We start from the raw sequence: 24,106 nt of genomic DNA, 5'->3' as shown, positions 1-24,106 counted from the left end.
CAGAGCAGGGGCAGGGGGCAGGTACATGTGTGAGGATCTCAGGCAGGATTGGGTCTTGCCTGACCACCCCCTCCAAGTTCCGGGCAGGCAGGTTGTCTGACAGGGTTCTTACTAAACCTGTGTCTAAACGATTCTAATCCCTGGCCCTACGTACCTGTCCTAGGGAACACTCAGCCCCTCCTAGGAAGTCATCATCCCTCAGATCAGGGGTCTTGTTGTCTATGTCATAGAGGCCAAATCGGAGCTTCTGGATTGTCTCAAAGTGATACTCAAGCTGCAGAGTCTTGGAGAACTCGGGGCTCGAGCAGTTTCGTACTCGCTCAGTCCGGCCAAGCTGTAGGCAGAGGCCAATAAGCATCACACCACACACCCTCCACCCCGAAAACAGTCCTAGACTCCCTCCACAACCCTAACCCCCTGGTCCTTCTCACCTCAGCCCAGGTGCCCCCTCCCACATCCTGTAAAAGGACGCAGAGTGGGTCAGACTTGGAGCCGATGTCCTTGTCAATGAGGTGGTCACAGGAAATGGACAGCTGAACCAAGGTCACACAGTGGGCCATCTGGGGAAAAAGGACTGGAGTCAAACACCGAGGGCACTTCTCCCCTCTTCCCTGACTCTATGTCCCAGTTTGGGAATGCCAGCAGGCTTCACCCAGGTGGGGCTGCCCACCCCCATGACGCCCAAGGAAGGTACGTCCCTAGAGCCTCCATGCTCCTCCAATCACCATGGGTGAGCTCAGTGGGACAGGTTGGTTACAACCAACCCCGGTCCAAGAGTATGATGTGAAGATGCGAAAAAAGTATACTGGTCTCCATCAACAACTTCAACCCCAAACTAGTCCTCACCCTAAAATTGGTCTTCATCCTAAAAATGCTCCCCACACCCGGACTCCAGCCCCGATCTTCTCAGAGACCAATGGCTCTCCCTCTGATTCCCTTACCGGCCCCCTATGTCAGACCCTAATCCAAGTTCCAGTCCTGACATTGCCCCAAACACAACCATGATCCAGAAAATGCTCCCCAAAAAGCCTCTTCCTCCAATCATGTCCCACTAACTCTGGGGCGTCTTTAGGTGGAGTTATGATCCCCCTGCTGATTCTCCTAGTCTCTCATCCAACTGCTCACTATTCTCACTGCCACTACCCCGTCCAAGCCATCACCGCTTCTCACCAGGCTTATCACTTCAGCCTCTTTAACGGGTCTCCCTTATCCTACACCATCCCCGCCTCCAATCCTCCGTCCTCACCAGCCGGCCATTCTCAATACAGCAAACAGGCTGATCCTGTAAAACAGTCAGGTCAGGTCACACCTCTGCCAAGCCCTTTAATGGTTTTCCACTGCTTAGGAAAAAAGTCCAGCTCTGTCAGAACCTACAAGGTCGTAAAACGATCTAGATCTCTCTAAGCTGATCTCCTAACACCTTCTCTCTTGCTCACTACATTGTGGCCACACAAGTCCATTTTGCTTGCTTTGCCATTTCTCAAAGAAGCTTATTTCTACCTCAAAGCATGGAATGTTCTTCCTTCATATCCATATGGCTTGCTATTCCGTCAGTCTCTCTAGGTCTTTATTGAAATCATCTTCTCCATTAGGAAGGAAAGACTCTCTTTTTCTAGCCACTCTACTACCACTGACTCACCACATACCCCTTTCCTCCTTTTATTCTTTAGCATTTCTTACTCTGTAATATATATATATATAAAATTTGTTTCCCTAGTAGAATGTAAACTCCATGACAGAAGGAATATTTGTTCTGTTCATTGCTCTATCCCATGCACCTACACAATAAGTATTTGCTGAACGAAATCCAAAAGGCTACATCCAGCCTTAGCTCCCAGGCCAGCCATCTCCGAACTGGCTGGCAATCAAGTAGCATCAATCTTCTCCAATTCATCCGTTTCCTCTTCTGGAAACACTATCATCACAGATCACCGTGACTCCCACGCAATGCCTCCTCCTGGTCCCCATAACAATTATCCTCAGCTCCCCCACTATCCCTGCGTCCCCCCAACCCATACACCTGCACGCCACGTGCATCAGGAGTACAAACGAGCTCAGGTCTCTCACCCCGCCTCACACAACACTCCAGGCTTCCACGACTGCACCCCAGGATGCCTCCAGCCCCAGCTGCCCCTCCACTGACCCGCAGTCAGTCCCCCCTCCAACCCCGCCGAGTCAGTGCCATTCCCATCTTGGTGTTGCATGGTCTCCATTTGGAATACTATCCACCAAAGTTGGAATGCTTCTTAGAGTTCCACTTGCCTCCCATGCTGCCCCTCTGTGGCACCTCAGCCTCCGCTGGATGGAATGCACCCAACGACAGAAAACCCACCACTCTTGCAATCCATCCATTCGTCAGAAAGTCCTGCTCCATAAAATCCTACCCAAACTAACCCAAGTTTGTTGAGTTCTCACTTCTCCACATTAGTCCTACTTCTTCTCCAGTCTAAAGTTCAACAGGAGAGCCTTATTTCCCTCTGCAACCCATCTAACACCTGGAGGCAGTGAAACCCCCAGCTAACATCCGGAGGGACACTCTCAGTTCTTTTGAAGGTTGCCCCAGGAGTGTGGCTTGGAGACTTCTGACCAGCCTGATCACCCCTGTGGAGGTTCCCCCGGGACGGATCCGGACCAGAACACATACTCTTGACGGAGCGGGACCCCAACTTCCCCCAAATCACAACCTGACTCCTGCTTCTCACCTCACATGGCCTCCAGTGTTTGCACAGTACAGACACAAACTATCCTCAGACCCCTCGCTCCTTTCACTACTGCTGAGAACAGCGGAAAAACCTGAAACCCCGGCAAGGTCTATCAGCTAGGTGGCGGCTGAATTATGGAACATTCAAACAAATAATTATGGAACATTCAAACAAAATAATTAAGGCAGTACTATATTAAATTGCCATTATAAGAAAAAAGAAGTTGCAAAAAATGGTAAGAAGAGCATGACTCCGTTTTAAACTTCAATTGTATGTGTGTATACAGTAGAATGGAATATATACACAAAATAAATACACATACTTGGAAAAATGGAAGACACACCAAATAAATGCAACTTTTACGTACAACTCAGAGGAATGAGGTGAAAGATTTCTACATACTCTATACACTTCTGTATTATTTCAATATTTTACACTGTTTTATATTTTTTTAAAGGGCCTTATTAGCTTTTTCCCTCAATCCATACCTGAAGTCCTCTGGACCATTCATTCTAAGCCTAAAGCCTCTACCTCTAGTCAAGACCTAACTTCAGGCCTATCTCTTGCCTCCTCCCTGGTTTATCCTCCTTAGCACTGCCTCCTCTGCCATCCTTGATGCCAGCTTCCAGAGTCTCGACCCTAACTAGAAGCTCTGTATAGTTGTCCATAGCCCTTAGGTTCAGAGCCAAACTCCCCAGCAGTGCCACCTGTGGCACAACTCCAGAGGGCACATCTACAAAGAATTCAATAATTGTATAATATGGTGATCCTGTTTCTTTAATTCAACCTTCAAAGCCCTTCCCAATCTGCTCCACCTCCTGCCATTCCACCACCCACCCAACCAGTCATCCAGTTATTTCTGGTTCCTCAAACACACATACGTGCTGATTCCTCTGAACGACCGCAATGGTTTCCGAAATCATCAGTGTCTCTGTCTCTCTCCCCCTCCCTTCCTCCCTTCCTCTCTCGTGTTCATTAACAAAACAGAAACCAGATCATACCATTTTTCTGCTTAAAATTCTGGAATGGCTTCCTTAAACTCAAAATAAAATCCAAAGTTCTTACAATGGTCTACAAGGCTCTGCAAGACCAGACCCTTGCCTAACTAATCATCTAGTCACACAAGTATGTTCTAGCCAGGTTTCATTTCTGATCCACATACACACATCCATCTCATTCTCCATCTCACGGCCTCTATGCCATCTTCCCCCACAGATACTGCAGAAAATAAGCTGTATTAGAGGAGGAACCATGTCTGGTTTACCTATCTCGTATCTCTAGTACCTACTACCCCATAGTAGATACTCAGTAAACATTTAGTGACTTAACGACGAAACCATTACATCAGACTTTTTACTTTTGTCTGTCTAACCTCGTAATCTATGTATAGGCTCCTTGAAACTACGGCTGGGTATTACTTCTGTATCCCTACTACTACCGTGTTTCCCCGAAAATAAGCCTAGCCGGACCATCAGCTTTAATGTATCTTTTGGAGCAAAAATTAATATAATACCCGGTCTTATTTTAATATAAGACTGGGTATATAATAAATATAATGTAATACAATATATAATACTGGGTCTTATATTAATTTTTGCTCCAAAAGACGCATTAGAGCTGATGTTCTGGCTAGGTCTTATTTTCAGGGAAACATGGTAGTGCTTAGTACATAGCTGGTACTCATAACCATTTGCTGAATAAACGGAAAATGTGCTTTTGCTCAACTCAAACCTTCAGGCCTTTTCCATTTAAACTAGTGTCCAGCAGTAAATCTTTCCTATCCTGATCTTGTACAACTGAGCTTTATAAACTAAATGCAGGACTCCTGAAACTCAATATTAAATAGCAGTCAATTAAAATGAACGTAAAGTTATCAGACGAATTGGAAATAAGCAAAGGAAGAAGTGATCAGCACACTGAAGTCATCAGGGAAATGCAAATTAAAACCACAATGAGATGCTATTACATACCCACCACCATGGTGAAAAGTTAAAAATCCAACAATGCCGAGGACATGGAACTCTCACATGTTGTTATTGAAAGCATGTACCACTTTGGGAACAGTCTGGCGGCTTATTAGAAAACCAAACACACACCTAGTCCAAGAGCAATTCCACTCCTAGATTTGTATCCAAACAAAATGAAAACATTATGTCCACAGAAAGATTTGCACGTGAATGTTCATAGCAGCTTTATTCACAATAGCCAAAAATGTGAAACAGCCCAGGTGTCCATCAATCTGAGAATGGATAAACAAACCATAATATGTTTATATATGTAATAGAAATCTACTCAGCAACCAAGAGACGAGCTATTATCTGCAACATGGATGAATCTGAAGCATAAATACACAGATTACACTTAATAAAGTTTTATAACAGGCAAAACTAATCTACGGTAAAAAAATTCAGAATAGTGGTTGTTCTTTCCCTGTCCTGCCGGGGAGGGGCAGGTATTAACTGAGAAGAGGCAGGAGAGAACTCTGGGTAAATGGAAAAGTTCTTTATCTCGATAGGCACAGCAGCGAGCCACAGGTGCACTTCTCATTTTTATCTAATGGTACACTTAAGGTGTACACATTGTATTGTATGTAAATTTCACCACCTCCCCCCCATAAACATATACTGAACTCAAGCTAAGGCATGCTGAAATGTTTATGGGTGAGGTGTGCTGATGCTTGCACACATTTCTTTGAAATGCACCAAAAGATAAAATGGTGTGTTGAATGGACACGTAGTAAAACATAGGAAAAATTCAAATTGTAGAATCTAAATCATGGCTATATGGGTATTCATTGTACATTTTTTCAACTTGTATGTTTAAGGTTTTATAATAAAATATTGGGGAAAAATTCAAACCGAGAACTACAGGTTTATCCTCGATAGACTTTTGTTGTAAACTATAAAAGCATTATCAGTAATTATTCATGGTGGTGAGATTACAGGCAACAATGGGAGCTACTGCCTCTTCCCTCACTCCATAACTTCTCTCAAAGATCCCAAAGTGAGAGGCTGTTGGTCTGGGCCAAACACTGACGTGGGCCAGGAGCTTCCTCCTGGGTTAGGCCTCAATTTCTGATAGACCAGAGCATTCTTTTCTATTACCATTTTCATTTCTACTATAATTTTCTATTACCATTTCCACCACTGTCTCCATAGCTAGTCCTATTCTACCCTTTTTCAGTTTCTTCTCCGACTGGACTAAAACCCCAACTAGAATGCTATAAGGCCCACGTGTGCCTCAGTAGCATATGGGGCTGGATTCCATTCTGAGAGATTAGAGCTTCCAACTCTATAATTTTTACAATATGCAGTTTTCTGTCCTTTGAGTCATATGCCCTTTAAATTATCTAATGCATGGAATTATTGATCTCTCCCAAATCCTGTTTCTCTCTTTTACAATCTACCTCCATTTGGAAATCTTCTACAATTAAAACTCTGAGTTCAAGTCGCTCTTCTGTCCCATATCCCTTGAACAGCTACATATTTTAAACCAGACTTATTTAACTTTCCATCTAGCGCCAGTATTGTTCATCTCAAGGGACTTTCAGCCTCCTTTATAGGACTGAATTTTATAAAACCGTATTATCACCTGTAAGTGAGTCAATAAAAGTCTCAGAAATCTTCTCATTTCCTCAGGTCTGGCTAATATTCGCCAGGTCTTGTGCCCTCTCCTCTGAACCAGCATCTCTTGTCTGAATGTCATAATAGTCTCCTAACAGGTCTCCCCATTTCCACCTTGTCTCCTCCGATCTGTTCTCTATGTTGTTGAGACATTCGACTCTAACCCAACAAAACCCAGCTTTCACACACCTATAAAAATGTGTAACTTGTTTATTAACTTTCTTACTACCTATTTCCCCTATTAGACTACACATTCCACAAGGGGAGGGACCAGATCTGACTTGCTCCCATTCATACATCAGGTGCTTTATATCTTGTTGAATTAATGTTAGGAGTGATAATCCAAGGATCCTCAGAAATGACCCAAATCAGGCCTTTGCCTGCTGCTGAAGCCATCAAGGGAGAAGTGAGCTTTTCAAGAAAACCTAACACAAAGACTAGCTTGTTATCTCTGTGTGCCCCCATGACCCCCAACTTTCATTTGGGTGCTAGTCAGGAATTGCAAATGGAAACAACTGAACAGACGAATATAGCACTAACCTTTTCTGCCTCTGCTTTCTACCACTTGGAGTCGCATTACCTTCCACTCCGCCTTGTCAGTTGCTTTCCCTCTGCTTACCCCCATCAACCTTAATGCTTTCCAAGCCCCATACCCTGACAGGGCACTGAGCCCTCCTGTTTCAAGAAGCCATACTCATTCTCATTTTTATAACTTAAATTCACAAAATGTCAGAGAAAGGAACTGAGGGATCATCTAATCTAAGTCCTTCAATTTAAGGTGGAGAGGGAAGCTGTGATTTGGCTAAGGCCACATACATGGTTAAGGAAAATGAGTAGAACTCAAGTATTCTGATTCCTACCTACTCTAGAACTTCAGGCTACAGTTATACCCTTCTTCTCTCCTGTAAGAACCTTCCTTCTTATATTCAATAGTAATGTGATATAGTGGGCAAGAGTATGAGTTCTGCAATGAAGTGTCCAGACTCCAAACACTGGCCTTACTCCTTCCTAGCCACAATGAGATATTGCTACACACCTACCAGAGTGATGTCTTACCTATGCAACTTGGGCGTAGTGAGAGCTAGTATCTATTTCTGAAGATTTATATAATGCAAGCAAGGTGCTTCGTACAGAGTCTGGTACTATTACGAGTAAGTGTTAGCTACTATTATTATCCTTCATGTCTAGCTCTCCTACCCTGTTTCCCCGAAAATAAGACCTAGATGGACAATCAGCTCTAATGCATCTTTTGGAGCAAAAATTAATATAAGACTCAGTCTTATATGTTATGTCATTATGTTATGTTATGTTGTTATGTTATGTTATGTTACATAAGACCCGGTCTTATATTATAGTAAAATAAGACCAGGTCTTCCATTAATTTTTGCTCCAAAAGACACATTAGAGTTGATTGTCCAGCTAGGTCTTATTTTCGGGGAAACACAGTATGTTCCTCTTTTCATGATCTCTCCAGCACTCAACGTCTCACTTTGGACTACTACACTCAATCAATTGTATTTTGACAGTATTTCCGGCTCCTTGCTTGTCAATGAAATAACAAACCTCTTTAGAACAAACACTGTTTCCCATGTCACACAGTACCGACCTGAGCACATAATGGGAATTCAAAACGAGAGAGGCTTGCAGCAGTGTGCTAAATCAGACTTGTATGGTTTGCAAGAGATGGCTGTTAAATATTCAGGAATTTTCTAAGTGGGTAGCCTTGGTAAGTTTTACACCACAGAAATTGGGCAAATGGTAAAAATCAGGGCTTCCCTTCCCCTAGCTAGCCAGTTTACCAGCATACCACTGTTGATAGGGAATCCCACTCCCTGCCCACAGGGAGTAACTTGCCCTTCATTTTCCATTGGCAACCCCTCCCCTGCCTTGGGAGATTCTAACTCAGCTCTTCATAAATCCAAGAACAGATCTTTTCTCCTGGATCCATTTGGATCCAATTCAATGCCAGCTGAGCTGAAACTTATCAGCTCGGGAGTTAACACTGCCCTCTTCTAGTCCCAAAAGCCTAACAAGGAAAGGAGGCGTCAGCCTTCCAACCCATTTCTAGGCTGAAAGGAGGATGAATCAAGCAGCATGTCCGGGTGGCAGGATCACTCCTTCAACAAACCAAAGCCACACGTATACTCCTGTTGCCTACCTTTGCTTGCTGGAGCAGCTCAGATGCTGGATCAAGTCTTGAAAGCCAATCAGGAAATTCTCCACAGGCTCCCAATGGGTGGAATACCACCCGTGGAATAGTCTTTTCCGGTAAGATTGAAAAGACAAACTACTCCCACCACCACCACTCCTTTCTTTCCTTCTCTGCCTCAAGGGACGTTGAGAAGGTAGACAAGTTGTTTTCTCTCCTGTTTCTCCCTCTGTAACTCAGGGATTACCCAAATATAAATCAGTACCCTCAGAGGTCACAAACTGAACCAAATATGCAAATCCTTACCATAAAACTACATTCTTTATTCATACATATGACTAATGGCTATTGAAACTGTTTATGTACTGAAATTTTAAGTAATAATTGAGTTTAGATCCATATAAACTAAGAAGTCCAGCTGCCACACAGTATTTGGCAGTATTATAAAACTTAAAAGTGCATGTTCACACAAAAAGTGAAAAGTGGGAAAATACAGTATAAACTGTCACAGAGTTTCCCATCCTATTATATTCTGTGAAGGTCAAAAAAGTATGGAAGCCACGGATCCAACTCCAGTGTCCCCAAAAGACTTATCAACTTGTGTCCATCTCTTCAAAGAAAATCTAGCTTGAGAGAACTGGATATGCAGAAGGAAGCAAACCAAGGAGGAACACGTGCCCTTCAAGCAAGACAGGGCTGTACTGGTTTCTCTCTGCCCTATGACTCTGAACGTGCTTATGCAAAGCCTCCACCTGCCTACTTCAAAATAAACATTGGAGCACGAGAGCAAGGCTGGAGATACATGACAGAATAAGTGCTGCCAGTCAGTAGTCTCCTACATCTTCCCCCAAAGTCAGGGAGAGGCAGGAACAGATGAGGGAGGGAGGGCTCTGGCTCTGGAGTTATGCGGGAATCCGGTGACTGAATGATCTCTGTGCACCCCTTACCATCAATGAGACCAAGGGCAAGTTACTTTGTTACTCTTTCCCCATCTGTGAAGTGGGGATGACGATACTAAAATAATAATAATAATAATAATAATAATAATAATAATAATACCACCAACTTTACAGGGTTATTGTAAAGATTAAATGATGCCAACCATGGAAAGTGCTCCCTGCCTGACACAGTAAGCGTCCAATGTGTGTTAACTGCTATGCTTTTTGATGCGCTAAATGGATGCTTTTGCGGTATCATTATCTACTTGTCAGTTTATGGGACACCCAGGAGGAACGCCTCTGGTCTACCTGCTCCACAGGACCTAACAGGCAGAAAAGGGACAGCCGCCAAAAGAGGAAATGAAGACCTTTCTCAAGCCACAGTGCGGGACTGTTATCCCACTCAGAAACAGCAGCAGAGCAATAGTGACACCAAAATTTGAGTTCCATTGGCCTCTCTCTCTTTAGTTTAATGTTCAAATTCATTACAGATTTCCAGTAATAGAATGGGTTCACAGAATCACAGAAGCTTAAAACTAGATAGATGATCTAGTTTAATCCCATTTTGGAGAATGAGGCCAAAGGAAATGACCAGTCCTGGGACACACGGTATTGGACGAACCACAACCTGATTCCCTGAGAATGATTTCTATATCCACCCATTTCAGCAACAGCTCACACCTTGTAATCCAGTCTGATCTAAAGTCCATCTGGCCACTAAAACGGTGAGGCTCATGTGGCCTCTTCCCCTGACCTGTACTAACTAGCCTCACACACGGATGGAAAATACTGCTGCATCAGCACACATTCTCCCTATCTGACTGCCACGGCAGGAAAGGACTCCACATTTATAGGATTTTATCAAAGAACAGGCTTTAAGTAACAAGCACGAATATTGCAAATAAAGTAGAAATCGCCTCAGGAAAATGTGGTTTATAGCAAAAATGTCAAAAAACATCTACTGGGCAGCCAATTCTGCCCCCACACTGCCCTGCTGGGATCTACATTCTTTTAATCTCTCTTCTTTGAATGAGACCCCTATTTCTCTGTTGCCTGCAGTGTCTAAGACAACAATGCTGGACCACCTTCCTGAGCACCTATCTCCAGAGCAAGAACTTGTGCATCTCCAGTGTGCAAGGTGACCTATGACACAAAACGAGCTGAGTGAATGAATAAAAGCAACAGACCAGAACGAAACCTACCTATTGTTCAAAATGCCAGCCCCCTCACTGGAATACATTTACTTGGAATACATGGGAGATCTTAAGAAAGGTTGCTCTTCAGAATTTGTACGTTAGGGAAGCTGAGAAATTAAAAGGGAGGATTTTGACAATAGGAAAACTGCACTATAAACACACTCATTTGCCCACTTGCCATTGTGGATGGGGAGTTGTGGGGGAAGAGATTCCAGTTCTGCTGCTCCTCGTTCAGGATTAATAAAGTTACAATGTAAAACTCTCACCTAGTTAACCTCCAGTATAGCCTGTGATATAAAGGTACTTGAGACAAGTTCTCCAAAAAAACCACTGCAAACACAGCCGGAGGTGGAAAGATTAGGAGGAATGCAACAAAACTCGAATACTCTAAAGAAACAGCTGAAAGAGGCAGCAGAAATAAATTACAGGGAACTCTTTAAATATAAACCTGTGCTGTCCAAAAGGATATCTCTCAGAGACATCTGGCTATTGAACACTTGAAATATGCTTAGTTCAAATCACAATGTCCTGCAAAATACACATTGTATTTTGAAAACTTAGTACAAAAAAAATATAAACTGTCTCAATAATTTTAAAGTATATGTTGAAACGGTTAATATTCCGGATCTACTGGGTTAAATAAAATGTATTATAAAAGTTAATTTCACTTGTAGTACTTAATAGTAGCTATCATGACCAATAATTATTGTATTAGTGCATGTACGAACATTTCCAATTGAGAAGATTCTATTGGACAATTGCTGGCCTAGAACAAGGACCAAGAGGTTGACATTTCATACCGAAAAGCTAAAGCTCTGTATCAAATTGATCCAAAACTAGAAAGGAATGAATTTCAGGTAGTCAACTATGCATGTAAGTGGTAAAATTGATGGGGAAATTCACTTGATTCTGGAGTATTTATGTCTTAGAGCATTTATATGAAGTGGTGTTTGGCAGCTAGTTAAAAGATTAAAAAGATGAAACATTCCATCCCTCTGCTAGGCCAGGACACCCCTAGAACCAGCCCTTGCCTGCCTGCCCTACTGACCATTCAGCTGTCATGCCACTCAGGCTCTGGGAACCTCAGGCTATGCTGTTATATGGGGCGGCTTTAAGAACTTCTAGAACAAGCACCATTTTAGACAGTGCCACTGGCTTCCTCAATGATTTCATTTTACTAAATTAACACAGTGCGTCCCCAAGAACCTTGGTTAGAGATCAAGCCTTCCCTCACGTAACACACAAGACCTCCATTACACTTGTTTCTGTCTGACCAGTTAGCAATTGTCCAGGAAAGCCTTTATTCCATTCCTGTGGGACACAAGTGTATCTCGTGTGTTTAACGTGTAAAACCACGCATAACAAGTAAAACCAGCTATGGCTAGATGTATCCAATTTGTCCTGTCAATTAAATGGTCATAGAAGCAAAGGTAACTGGCAGTATCTACAGTAGAAAGAGGTGCATTTGCTTTCCCACTTTAGCCACCTCCATAGCAGATAGAGACCCTGTCGGTGCCATAGGCCCACACCACAGGAGGGAGTTATGTAAAGGACAGGACCCTCTCTGTATTGCAACCCAATGAGTGGGGCAGTGTAGTGGAGTGTAACTCACTTCCAAGTGGAACAAAAGGAAAATGAGAAAATCAACAGCACCAGCTGGTATGACTTAAGACACCATACAAAGCTGAATTTCCTTACCCTTAAGCTTTTCCCACTCTGTGAGGACTAACAGGTGACTTGTGTTAGCGCACTGCTTGTTACATTTGATATATAACACAAATGCCTAAGTGACAAATCTTATTCACTAATCAAGAGTTGTGAGTGAACTCATGGCCTCCTCACCCCAATTAAGAAGCTAGGGCTAGAGAGAGAGCAGTGAGGGAGCTTCGGTCTACGTAAAACTCATAGTCCTGGTTACCAGCAGATTTACTATTTCAGCAAGTAAAAGGGAAAACTGGCAACATCAGAATCAAGAGAAAGCAACACCCAGGGGTAGCCTGTTTTAATACTGGATAGCTCGCTCCTGGGATGTGCTACATTTATTCAACATCTTTGACTGCATATTGAATGATGTTCTCTTGTTGATCATGGCTCTGTTTTCTCCAAATAGTCACCTTCTCTCAACATGAAATGGCAAGCCGTCAGTTGATGAGGAAAAATGACTTGAAACTATTAAGTTACTCAAGTCAGAGTCCAGATGTCCAGCACAGCTACTAGGGTGCCACCCCCGATCCTCTGCTGTGCCACTTCACCAATTCTCTACAACTGGTGTTTGCTTAGTCTCTCTGAGCTGTCAACATTTTCAGTGGGGGGAGATCCCCAGGCCTCTTGAGAGAATTTAAGGAATATAACGGGTGAGATTTCCCCTAGCACTATTTCTTACTGCCAGATTTTTAGAGCGCTGCCCTTCTGTACTTGGGGCTGGATTGCTTGCGTCAGGTGGCTTTTTTGCCCTTCTGGACTCTTTAGTGAGCAATATGCAGAAAAGCACCGCCACCTTAGTAGCTTGTTGTTAGTTATGTCGATCCAGAAAAGGATGCTTACGAGTCCTCTGGCATAAAGTAGCTCAAGGCACCAAGAATAAATTCAGGAACAGCTCGGTAAAGAATTAACATTTACATAAACAGGAAGAATTGAACTTGCTTATGTTGTTGAACAGAAGGGTTTTCCCAGAAAAGCCATTACAGCAGAGAACTGTGCCACCACCAGAACATTTTACAGTAAGTTGATGTGATCTATCAGATTACATGTTAAAAATATGAAACTAAAATCAAGCAATTTTTTAATTGGACAGCCGTAAGTTTGGATTCTACATATTCCAAAAAGCTCTACTTTTCAGGAGTAAGAATGGTGGTGATGCACATAACTGATAAAACTATTTCTTGCTGTAAAACACTGGAAAGCAGACAACAATGAATTACAGGAGTGATCTCTCCTGAGCAAAAATAAGGACTTATTAGCACACAGTCCATCCCCTTGTGATGGTAAAGGCCATTCTGGTTCTCTGTAGGCAGCTGATTTCACGCCATCATTTTTCAAATGCTTAGTCAAACCTTCATAATTTTAAAACAGGAACTTAGTATGTCCAGTCTAAACCACTCTAATACAAGTTTGGTATTCAAACTCAAATACAGGCTAAACCTCTTTCATGATAAAAAGTCATAAATATTTTTCAAGAGCTCTGGTTAGGGTTAAAAGGAATAGCCCACTAATTTCTCTGTAACTCCAATCCAGATATATTTTTAAAGGACTCTATGGAGTTTATGGAAACTTTTAATTTGCTAATTTTTTCAGTAGAAAATGAACAAATGTGTTAGGCACATAAACAGAGCATCATTGTCAGAAAGTGGGAATATTTTTGATTCCTTTTCCCTCTTCCCCACCTCAAATACCTTACATACTAATGCAAAAACAAATAAACAAAAAAAGGAAAAGCTCTAGAGGTATGTGCAATTGACAATGTATTCTGAAGATTTTTCCCATTTTCTAAAGTAATCATTTTTTTAAGAAAGACAATCCACTGCCCCCTTTAAGAATCCTGGGAAAAGGAGCATTTGATTTCTGGTGCTTTCTGAGTCCACATAATGAAGTGGCTTGCTAGCAAAACACATACAACAAAAGTTTTAAAGAGTGAATACCGCAGATTTGACCTAGAATCAAGTTTCCTCCCCCTGCCGCTCCAGGTATCCTCTTCTTTCCACACTTCAGCATTAGTGGGCAAGGATAAGCAACAATTGTTACCTCCAAGATCACCAAATCCACCTTTCCACAGCACAAAATATTTTCAGGAGTTTAAAAAAGAAATGCCTGACGGTATAGGTCAGTACTCTTGTGCAGTTAAAGTATTAAAAGCATCAGCCTGTTTTCTTTTGTGACAAGTTTATTGAACAGTATCCAAGACTTCATCTTGATAAACAAAAACCTCTGCTAAATGATGCCAAGGCAGTATTTGTTGGCAATTTTTGGCCATAATGGCAATAAATTATTTTATTGTGTTTGGTTTCTAAAGTTTGGACTACTGTAGAACTGCCAGTAAGACAATTTAAATGTGGTAATTTTGTAAGAGTGGGAAATAATTTTAAGTGATCACTGCCATAAATTCTTTCCAGATTTGACTAGCAGCAATTTTACATTTTCTTTACTCATTTTTTAAGTGCTCTTGAAACTGACGAGTGGATTTATTTTTAAATACTTGACCCACAGCAATAAACAATGACAAAATCCAATAAAAGGGACTATGAGTTTGATTAAGGCTTTCATGAATCCTTATTTTTATCCAAGGTATTTCCACCCAAAGTGTCTGTTTGCTTACTTCCAGACACAGCCCTACATTTTCATCCAGTGGGTAAAGACCAACCTAATTACACTGAATATTACTCTCTGAAATTTTGAAGTTTCCTAATGGAATTTTCACTGTCATTGTTTTGACAACTTGGAGAACAGAGCTAGCAACTACATTTCACGTAATAGTGTTGCATTAAAACAGAAAAAGCCACTAATAATCGTACATCCAAACCACAGTGTAAACACAGGACATACTTCCAAATTTTGCTTGTGAACTAAATGTTTCACTAAAGTTCAGAAAAAGTTTACAACTTTGCTTACTTAGAAAATACATTTTGTAGATTTCTCTAATCCTTTAAACTAAAAAAAAAAAAAAAAAAAAAAAACCTTCAGCAGGGACGGGGAGAAAAATAAAACCTAATGGAAAAGATTCTCTTCTATTAATGTCAGTCACGAAAGTAGACAGTAAAGTTTACACATGAAATTGAAAATATGATAAGTGTTTACAAATGCACACAACTTTGAGCAAAGCTTTACAAATCCTTCATACCATACAAAGCAAATAAGAAAATAATGTAAATTCGTTATCACCCAAAACCTAGTTCTTATGAGAAAATTAGCAGGAAAAGAGCTATGAATAGTTTCACAAAACACATTTTCAAGAATTTTTTAAAAACTCAAACTCCAATGCCCAGAACAAGATGAACAGTATGCTTAGCAGTTAGCACTATGTAATGTGTAATAAGTCTCAGATACACAAAAATCAAGTTCCACAGGGCAAAGCATTTAATTACATTTCACAACAAGAAAAGCACTGTTGTGATTCAACCAAATATGAAACATAGTCCTCTCCAATTTCTACACAACCACTATTTTCTTAATTTATTTAATTTGATGAACAATGAAATCAAATTTTCCTTTTCAGCATTTACCTAAGATGTGGAAATAACAAAATAGTTGCAATAAAGTATATGAAATATTTAATAAGAATGTACGGACATATAACCAAAATAAATTGTGAAAAAAGAAAAGACTTTCATCTTCAAACAACCCATTTTTCTAAAAAAGTCAGCTTTCCAATGAGGAAAATATGTGCAGTTGAAATAAGACTCCCAAACAGCGCTGAAGTTTTTTGCACTCTGTCCTTGGAATGAGAAATGATTACTTAACAGAAAACTTAAATTGAATAGCATATACAAACATCATATTGCTTTTTTCGTTGAGGAGGCAATATCTAGTGATCTGTCAAAGCAAATTTGTAATCATGAATTATCAAAAGACCCACAACACAGCCATGTCTTTTTTGAAAGTCTAACCAATCCTTTCCCTAAACAAAAATTCCTGTACTGTCAATCCTCTACAATTGTAATGAGGAAAAGGCTTTCCAAATCTTACCACACAAATCAAACTGTTGCCACTCCTAACTCTAAATTACACGACGCTGTATTTCTGTGTTCCACTGATTTGCAACACCAAAAAGGCACTATTTTTTTTTAACAGGAAATAGTTCTTTTAAAAGGCTAACCCCTTTGCAAGTACATTTGTAGGAAATGTTGAGGATGCTTCAAACTAAGACAGAGGACCATGTAAAAGACAAAATTTGTTTTTCATGATATCTCACCAATCTCCCATTCCGTATGTTTATAATATGTGACACATCTTCAGAGCATTTTAACTAAGAAAAAAAAAGTAACCATAAGCAGAGCCTTTTGTGGCAGTGGGCAGGACGTTGTAAGGCAAATGTTTTCATGACAAGGACACTTACCAACCAGAACCCATGTGGTCCTCTTGCCTTAGTGTCCTGAATGCCAAAAAAAAAGAGGATAAAAGGGCACAGAGTCTCAATTCTCTCCCTTCTGGCAGCCGTACTTTTGCTCTGTATGAGATTTTGTAAACAGGCTCCTGATCAAACAACTAGACCAAAAGCCTCCAAGTAACAGGATTAAATGCATATCAATCTACAAGCCAGCTTATGGATTTTTTAAAATTCTCTAACACTATTGCTACCAAAGCTAACAATTTCAACTTCATTTTTAAAAACCTCGATGTAATAAAGCTCTTTCTTATAAATGGACCCTCTTTGTTCAGTTACAGGCCAAAATTTCACATAAATTTGGGACAGAAGGAAATTGCCAGAACATTAGTCCCTCATGGACAGGACTTCCAATCAAGCAACTTAAACAGTGATTATTAAAAGCAGTTTCTGGTTTTCAATGCCATCCAAACAAAATGAACAATTTTTAAACCGACTGAACTAAAACTTAGAGGTCAAACCAAAAAGGCTCTGGTAGGTAGAGGACTCCATATTTTATTTTTGTGGCAAAGTCTTATTCCACAGTTTTAAGTATGACATTAGAAATCAAAGTTCAAGGTTATAGCACAAACCAAGTGTAGTTTTATATTAAAAATAAAACAACAACAGTTCTGCTCATTTACAGATGAGTCAGTTAGGCAAAGCAGCAACTTCAGAAGCAGGACTGTCTATACAGCAAGAACCCTCGAGAAGCAATAAAGGTACATACAGTGAATCTGTATACAGAGATTTTATTCAATTTTAAAAGAAAATGAGGACTTTAGACAAAGCTTTGACCCTATAACAAAGCAAATCTGTCCAGCTTTAAACCAAATTCCAAGAGTAGCCAACTTCTATTTTTCAGCAGCTGGCAAGAGCACCCTTAATAAGCTCTACTGACATTTCTGTTTTCTTCATCCCATATGGTATAAAACAAAACCAATCTAGACTCCTTGATAAGCTTGATGTCGTCATTTGAGTTTTATAAATCATTTCTCTAACGGTATGCCAAAATCATTTTTGTGTTCTTTCCAGACAGCTTTACGGTAACATACAGCAATGTTTATCCTGATAGTGAGTCTTCTGTAAACGGTCAACCAATGCTCTATGTTATGGAATCCAATCTATATGCAATTGAAACAATCCACAGGTTCTAACCTGGAAATACTAGGAAAACAATCTGGATGCATTAATCACAGCACTATGAAGATCTACCCTATGAAGAATTGATGTGAACAGCTACCCTAATACAAGTTTTACTTTCCTTGAGCCTATCGGTCTGTCATTTAAGTCAATAACAGCAGCTGTGGCTTCATCACGAGATTCAAAGGCCACCATGGCTTCCCCTGTGGGCATACCTTTCTCATTGTATTTTAAACAAACTGAGCCTGGGATCACTTGATAGCCATAAAAGAAATCTAAAATCTCGTCAATAGACACAGTGAAGGGCATGTTCTGCACTTTAATTACTGTTGGTCCTGGTTTTCCAGAACTAGACCCAAAGCCAGGGGGACCACCAATGTGGATTGGGCCAGGCCCAGGCCCAGGCCCAAAGGCTGGTGGCCCACTCAAATGGCCAGGGGCATTTCCAAGACCAGGAGGGCCACTTCCAAAGCCAGGGGGGCCACCTAAGCTACCAGGGCCATTTCCAAAATTCTGAGGCCCCCCTCCAAATCCTGGCCCACTTAAATTATTTGGTCCACCTCCAAAACCTGGCACATCCAGTCCTAGACCAGGCAAACCACTATTTCCAACTGAAGGCATACCAGGTCTAACGTCACCAAAGCCCCCTCCTAATCCTGGAGGAGGCAGTGGTGGCCCAAAGGCATTCGGACCACCAAAATTACCAGGAAAGTTAAATGGAGGCCCATTATTGGCCTCCTTAGATCCTACAGTCAGGAAGCCATGCTCTTCACCTCCTGCACTCGGCATGCCTGCATTGGGCATTCCCGCATTGGGCATTCCCACATTGGGCATTCCCACACTGGGCATTCCGGCATTGGGCATCCCAGCACTGGGCATTCCAGTATTGGGCATTCCGGCACTGGGCATTCCGGCATTGGGCATTCCGGCACTGGGCATTCCAGCACTGGGCATTCCGGCACTGGGCATTCCTGGAACTGCAGGATTACCTGGCACAGGCATCTTTAACCCCTTTTTTCCTTGGGCAGGGGGATTTTTTTCAATCTCTCTCATATCTTGTAGAGTAACTACATGAACAAAAGCTTCTCTCCCATTAAGTTTTTTACGGTGTAAGCGTTCAGACTTACGTGCATCATCTTCATTTTTAAACTGAACCAATGCCTGTCCTAAACCTTGCCCATTGTTATCAACAAGAACGTGTACAGCATTTTCGTCCACTGGGATTCCTTCTAGGAACTGAAGAACATCCATCTTGGTAATGCTGAATGGAATATTTGTGATGTGGGCACAGACTTTGGTAGAGCTGACATCCCCCTCGGGATTTAACATCATTTCTCTCTGGTCATAGCTGAAGTTCTGCAGTCTTTTTCTAATCATGTCTATCTTTTCTAACATACCTTTCTTAGTAATTGGATGCACTTGAATAAAGCGATTGCCCATGTATTGTTTATGACGAGACAGAGCGGCCTTATAGTCAGCCTCATTCCTGAATTCTACGAAGCCTTCACCAGTTGCTTTCCCATTGGGTCCGTAAGCGATATAAATACTATCTTCCACAATATCCAGCTTTTTAAAAAAATCAATGACATGTTTGTTTTCGGCTTCAAATGGTAACCCTTTCAAGTAAACACAAAACCCAGGCTCATGTGGTGATCTTGACCTTGACCTTTTCTGCCCACTGGGCGATTTTGACCTGGGAAGTGTCTGAGGAGGCGGGTGGGTTTGTCCAGAGGGTCCTATGCTTTGCTTAAAAGTGATATGGCCTCCAGCAGCTACCCACTGTCTTTCGGTCGCAGGACTAACTTCCACATAGCGTTGAATCATCAGCATTCTGTTTCGTTTCAAGGCTTCAAATGTATCTTGAGGGGAAAGAAACTTAACCAATCCATTCCCATTATTTCGGCCTACATGATCTTTCAACAAATGTACTGCATCAACACGGAGCCCATGAAAAAAATCTCTGACGTCATTTTCCACGGCAGAAAAGGGCATTCCATGCACACTGACATACAGATCATCAGGGTTGATGGGAAGTGGTTTCACACTACTTTGAGAGTTCATCTGGATAGGGTTAACAGGATTCAATGGACCCAAAAACACAGGGTTCAGGTTACTGTTCAGATTCATAGGTGCTCCAGAGCCATTCATTCCAGCAGGTAGAGGTGCCACAGGTGGTGGGTTCAGGGGTGGCATGCCCGACATGGGTGGCAGTGGGGTCATGGGTGGCACAGACGGGACTGGAGGTATTGGGGGCACAGGAGGCACGGGAGGCAATGTAGGTACCGGAGGAGGAACTGGTATTGGGGGAATAGACGGCATGGGTGGCAAAGATGGCATTGCTGGGATTGGAGGAATTGGTGGTGGTGGGACTGTGTTCATTGGAGAGGCTGTGCTCGAAATGGTTGAGCTAAACGTTGGGCTCCCAAAGGAAGTCCCCATATTTGGAGGAGCCGTTCCTATGCTGGCTGTGGAAAATGTCTGTATGTTTTTGTTGCTCTCATGAACAGTAGTGGTGGCAGTAACAACACTGGGTGAAGGATTATTAAAGTTGGGTACTGTTGTAGGCAAGTTCACCCTGCCACTCATACCTGAGCTAGGTGGTGGTCCTGATCTACTAGCATTTGCTGGTGGTATATCTAAGTTGGCTGTTTCAAACCGCCTACGACTCAGTTCAATCATGTTCTGCATCTCTGTTTTACTACTCAGCAATAGTGTTACTTTAGAGCCTTTAATTGTACCACCTGTGCGCATCATACCCAGCCTTGCATCTTCATCAGTGGCAAAAACGATGAAAGCCTCACCCAGTTCACCCCCTACAATATGCACGCCCCCATCAGGAATGGTCAATCCAGAGAAGAAGTGGCGAATGTCCATGGTCCCCGCCACAATTGGGAGACCTTGCAAACGGATGACCACAGCCATGCTGCGCTGAAACCACACACACCTGCAGATGAGAAAAGGCAATGGCCAGGTCAGACTCCTGTTTATCACACCAAAGTTTTTAGCTACAAGAAATGACCAGCTACCATATTAGGCCCTCAAATAGTCCCTCAAACTATCACAAGCAATGTCGTTTTAAAAATTTGGCTATTCTAAAAACTGAATAATCATGTGCCATTTACAATGTAAACCTAGACAATTTCGACTTCCAAAAGGCATTAATTCTGCAAACAATTAGAAGTTCAATCCCAAGAATCAAGTTTCAGGAAAAAAACAACCATTGGACAGTAAAATCACCAATGACATCATTTAGACCACTATTCAGTAAGATTTAAAAGAAATGTGTAAGTCAAATCAGGAAACAAAGTTTAACAATCTATAGGGGGAAAACATGCAAAGGATGCATCAAAGTTAATATTTAAAACTGGCTTAGGATCTTCCTTATAAACCTGACAACTTCATAGAATTATCAGTGTCATTTTATACAGCTCAATCTCAAAAACCCAACAGAAACAGAAAATTAATTACAAATAATAATTTACACTAGATTCAAGTCTCAAATGAGAACTGATTCCATATTTCACCCTAAAACTCTTTAATCTGCCTTACAGCTCTATTTATTAAAGAAAACCATATATAAAAAATTATTTATTACAAACAAGGTTAATACATACTAAGAATCCAACACAGATACTAAATAAAATAGCCAAAATCTTAATTACCTATACTCATCATCCCAAAAGCAGAACCTGGTTACAGTGTCATTCACCATGGCTGTTTTAATGAAAATTCATTTCCAAACCCTCCACTAAAAAAAAAGTCTTGTTTTTCCCATAGGGAAGAGCTGATCATGAAAAAGAGGTATCTTTTGGTTTTTGCTTTTGTTTTAAAAGAACTAAGGTATGAACTTTATTTAGTGATTGTTATAGTATCCAGCCCAATGTAACTCCTGTGGAATTTCTGGGTACTCACTGATCTCCTTAGACAATGTCCATTTTGATGTAATAAAAAAAAAAGTTTCCCCTAGATTTAAGTAAAATTTCAGTATTTCAGTTCTTACAGCTTCTAAGAGTAAATGCAAGGACAGTCTTTTGAAAAGCAATACAAAACAAATTGTTGGCATGGGAAAAAATATTAATTTGAACTTTATATGGTCAACAACACAAGGTGTTTTCCAAGTCATCTTAAAAATCAACTTTTAAATATAAACCTATTAAACTGGCTCTGTGACCTTGGGGAAATAATAAGTTATTTGGGCTTTGGTTTTATTTTCTCAAATGAGAATACTAAAAAAGCAGTTTCCTATTGCAAGCACTAAGAATTCTATTACTCTATGAAAGCAGTTTTTCAATGTTATTAATAAATATTGTATGAATAAGAAATCAGTGCAACAAAACCTGTAATCTTAGCTCAATGTTATGATTGCTGTACAAAAAAGAAATATGTTTGGCTTCGATAGTTCTCTCTCTCGTGCACGTCACCTTTAAATTTAATCCTGAAAGACTGGTAACCATAGGGCAGTAAGTGCTCTTTGTGAGGCCATTATAAAACACTAGAAATTGGGCAGAGAGGGGAAGTTTTTATACTTGGTTTGCAAGAGTCAACAAGAAAAATTAATACTAAAAAATAATCACACCAACACTCTTTTCTCCTTATTTACTATTTAGTCTCTCAGGAAGTTCATCAAGAAGGTTCCAAGTCATTAAATCAAATTCTCATTTTGTACTGACTCTAGAATATTGGCTATATGCAAAATTGAGATAGCATTCCTGTTCAACTTCAAAAAACATTTGAATCATTTAATCACTACATGGAAACATGGGTAATCGAGGTACCCAAAACTTGAGCAAGATGTTAGTTTTCATTGGGATAATAAAAATGGGAACTTGATATGGTCACAAGAATACAAAAATTAAACAAAGGGCTGAAGTGACATATACTGTTAAGTCTTCAAACCATTTGCTGCTAAGAGAGAAGGGATTTAGTGAAAGTCTGTACAAACTACACATGAAAATATGATATTGAAAATGTGCCCAATTACCAGGTACAAAGGGCTAAGGATTAAACCAAAGTAGAGCAAAAATTTATTCATAAAGCCATCTAAAAAGGTTTTAGGTTCTGAAAAAATATGAAATAAGATCTGCTATTGTGTTTACTAAGTACCTGTTTGACAGATAAAGCATTTCAGGCTACCTTGAGCCTACCTTAATTATTTAACAAAAGGGTTAGATTCCAATCACTGAAATTCCATTAAAGTCAAAATTTGTATTCTAAAACGTATGAACCATTATCTGTACCTATACTTCTAAGGAATATTAAATAACCATACCAATAACAAACACCTATATTTGTAATGCTACTGAGGAACAAAGCAGCTACTTATTGCCTTATATACCAGGAATTCAGCAGGAGAAATGCATCCATATAAAACCAAAGGAAGCAACAACTGTTCCTCCATCATGGTACCCAGTCCATCCCACCCCCATCCCTCAGATAAGCTTGTTTAAAACAAGAAAAAACAAACACACACACACAATTTAGTTACTACACATATTTTCATGTTACTTAATAAGCTCTCATTTGATTCTGTATAAAAACAAACCCTCTATTCAAAATCTCTTACCTGATAAAACAAGAGATGTATTTTCTTAACAAGAAGTAGAGGCCAAGTCAATCCTGTGGGCAACCAATTAAAACCAACTTTTAGACTGCAATAGAGAATAAACGGAGGCAAAAATCAATGCAGGAAACACAAAACACGCACAGGCCACACTGAACTGTACATTACGAAGGCGAGTCTGAAACCACCAGAGTATTTCATTAGAATGCATATCCAAAAAAAAAAAAAGGAGAAAAAGAAAGAACGTACCAAAATCCCACACATGCTTATTACTTGGCATTACTTTCAAATTTGAGTACGTCTCAAAACATGATGTATTTACATACATCAAGAACATGTCATAAATTAGCCCAAGAATAAATCAATTGAAAACTAAAAGTCATGAAGCTCTCGGCTTTATAGCTGATAATTGCTTTTATCATTTGATTAAACCAGTCCAGAAAAATTCCATAACAAAAGTTCAACTATGACCTATTTCCTTAGGTTCCCACCAAATTTTTGATGCAAAAGCACAAGTTCTCACAATAACAGGTCCTTGTCAAATTAAATCATCAATTCAAGGGTACTCTCGAAATTACTGCAATTTCTTTTTCAATATGATTTTCCTTTGTACCAAAATACCATCAAACATCAAAAACATAAATGAAGAGAAAGTTCTAGTATAAGGACTAATTCCTAGTTAAAACCACTGAGATTCAAAACATTAAAGAAAAGTGCTT

At 40.6% G+C, this 24,106-nt stretch overlaps 2 protein-coding genes across 10 annotated transcripts in view; both read right to left on the bottom strand.

Moving 5' to 3' along the window:
- CPNE1 (copine 1) overlaps positions 1-24,106 on the bottom strand; it is a 33,722-nt gene that overhangs the window by 4,783 nt on the left and 4,833 nt on the right. For 3 of the 9 annotated variants that reach the window (XM_081033879.1, XM_081033872.1, XM_081033873.1), the window contains exons 2-3: positions 432-560; positions 155-334 (exon numbers count right to left, since the gene is read on the bottom strand). In XM_081033879.1, coding sequence (XP_080890005.1) covers positions 155-334; positions 432-560 — 309 coding nt within the window. Of the gene's footprint in view, positions 1-154; positions 335-431; positions 561-1,170; positions 1,283-18,954; positions 20,772-23,390; positions 23,476-24,106 lie in introns of those variants that run through there. The other 6 variants (XM_081033871.1, XM_081033875.1, XM_081033874.1 and 3 more) reach the window with 6 other exon arrangements.
- Positions 17,181-20,749, bottom strand: RBM12 (RNA binding motif protein 12; the record flags this gene model as incomplete). The annotated part of the gene is made up of 1 exon (XM_081033870.1): positions 17,181-20,749. One exon carries the CDS (start codon positions 20,747-20,749, stop codon positions 17,924-17,926), a length of 2,826 nt encoding a protein of 941 aa, XP_080889996.1. The 3' UTR covers positions 17,181-17,923.

Source organism: Rhinolophus hipposideros (genome assembly GCF_964194185.1).
Source record: "Rhinolophus hipposideros genome assembly, chromosome: 22".
Lineage (NCBI taxonomy): Eukaryota > Metazoa > Chordata > Mammalia > Chiroptera > Rhinolophidae > Rhinolophus > Rhinolophus hipposideros.
This window is presented reverse-complemented; position numbering and strand designations above follow the sequence as displayed.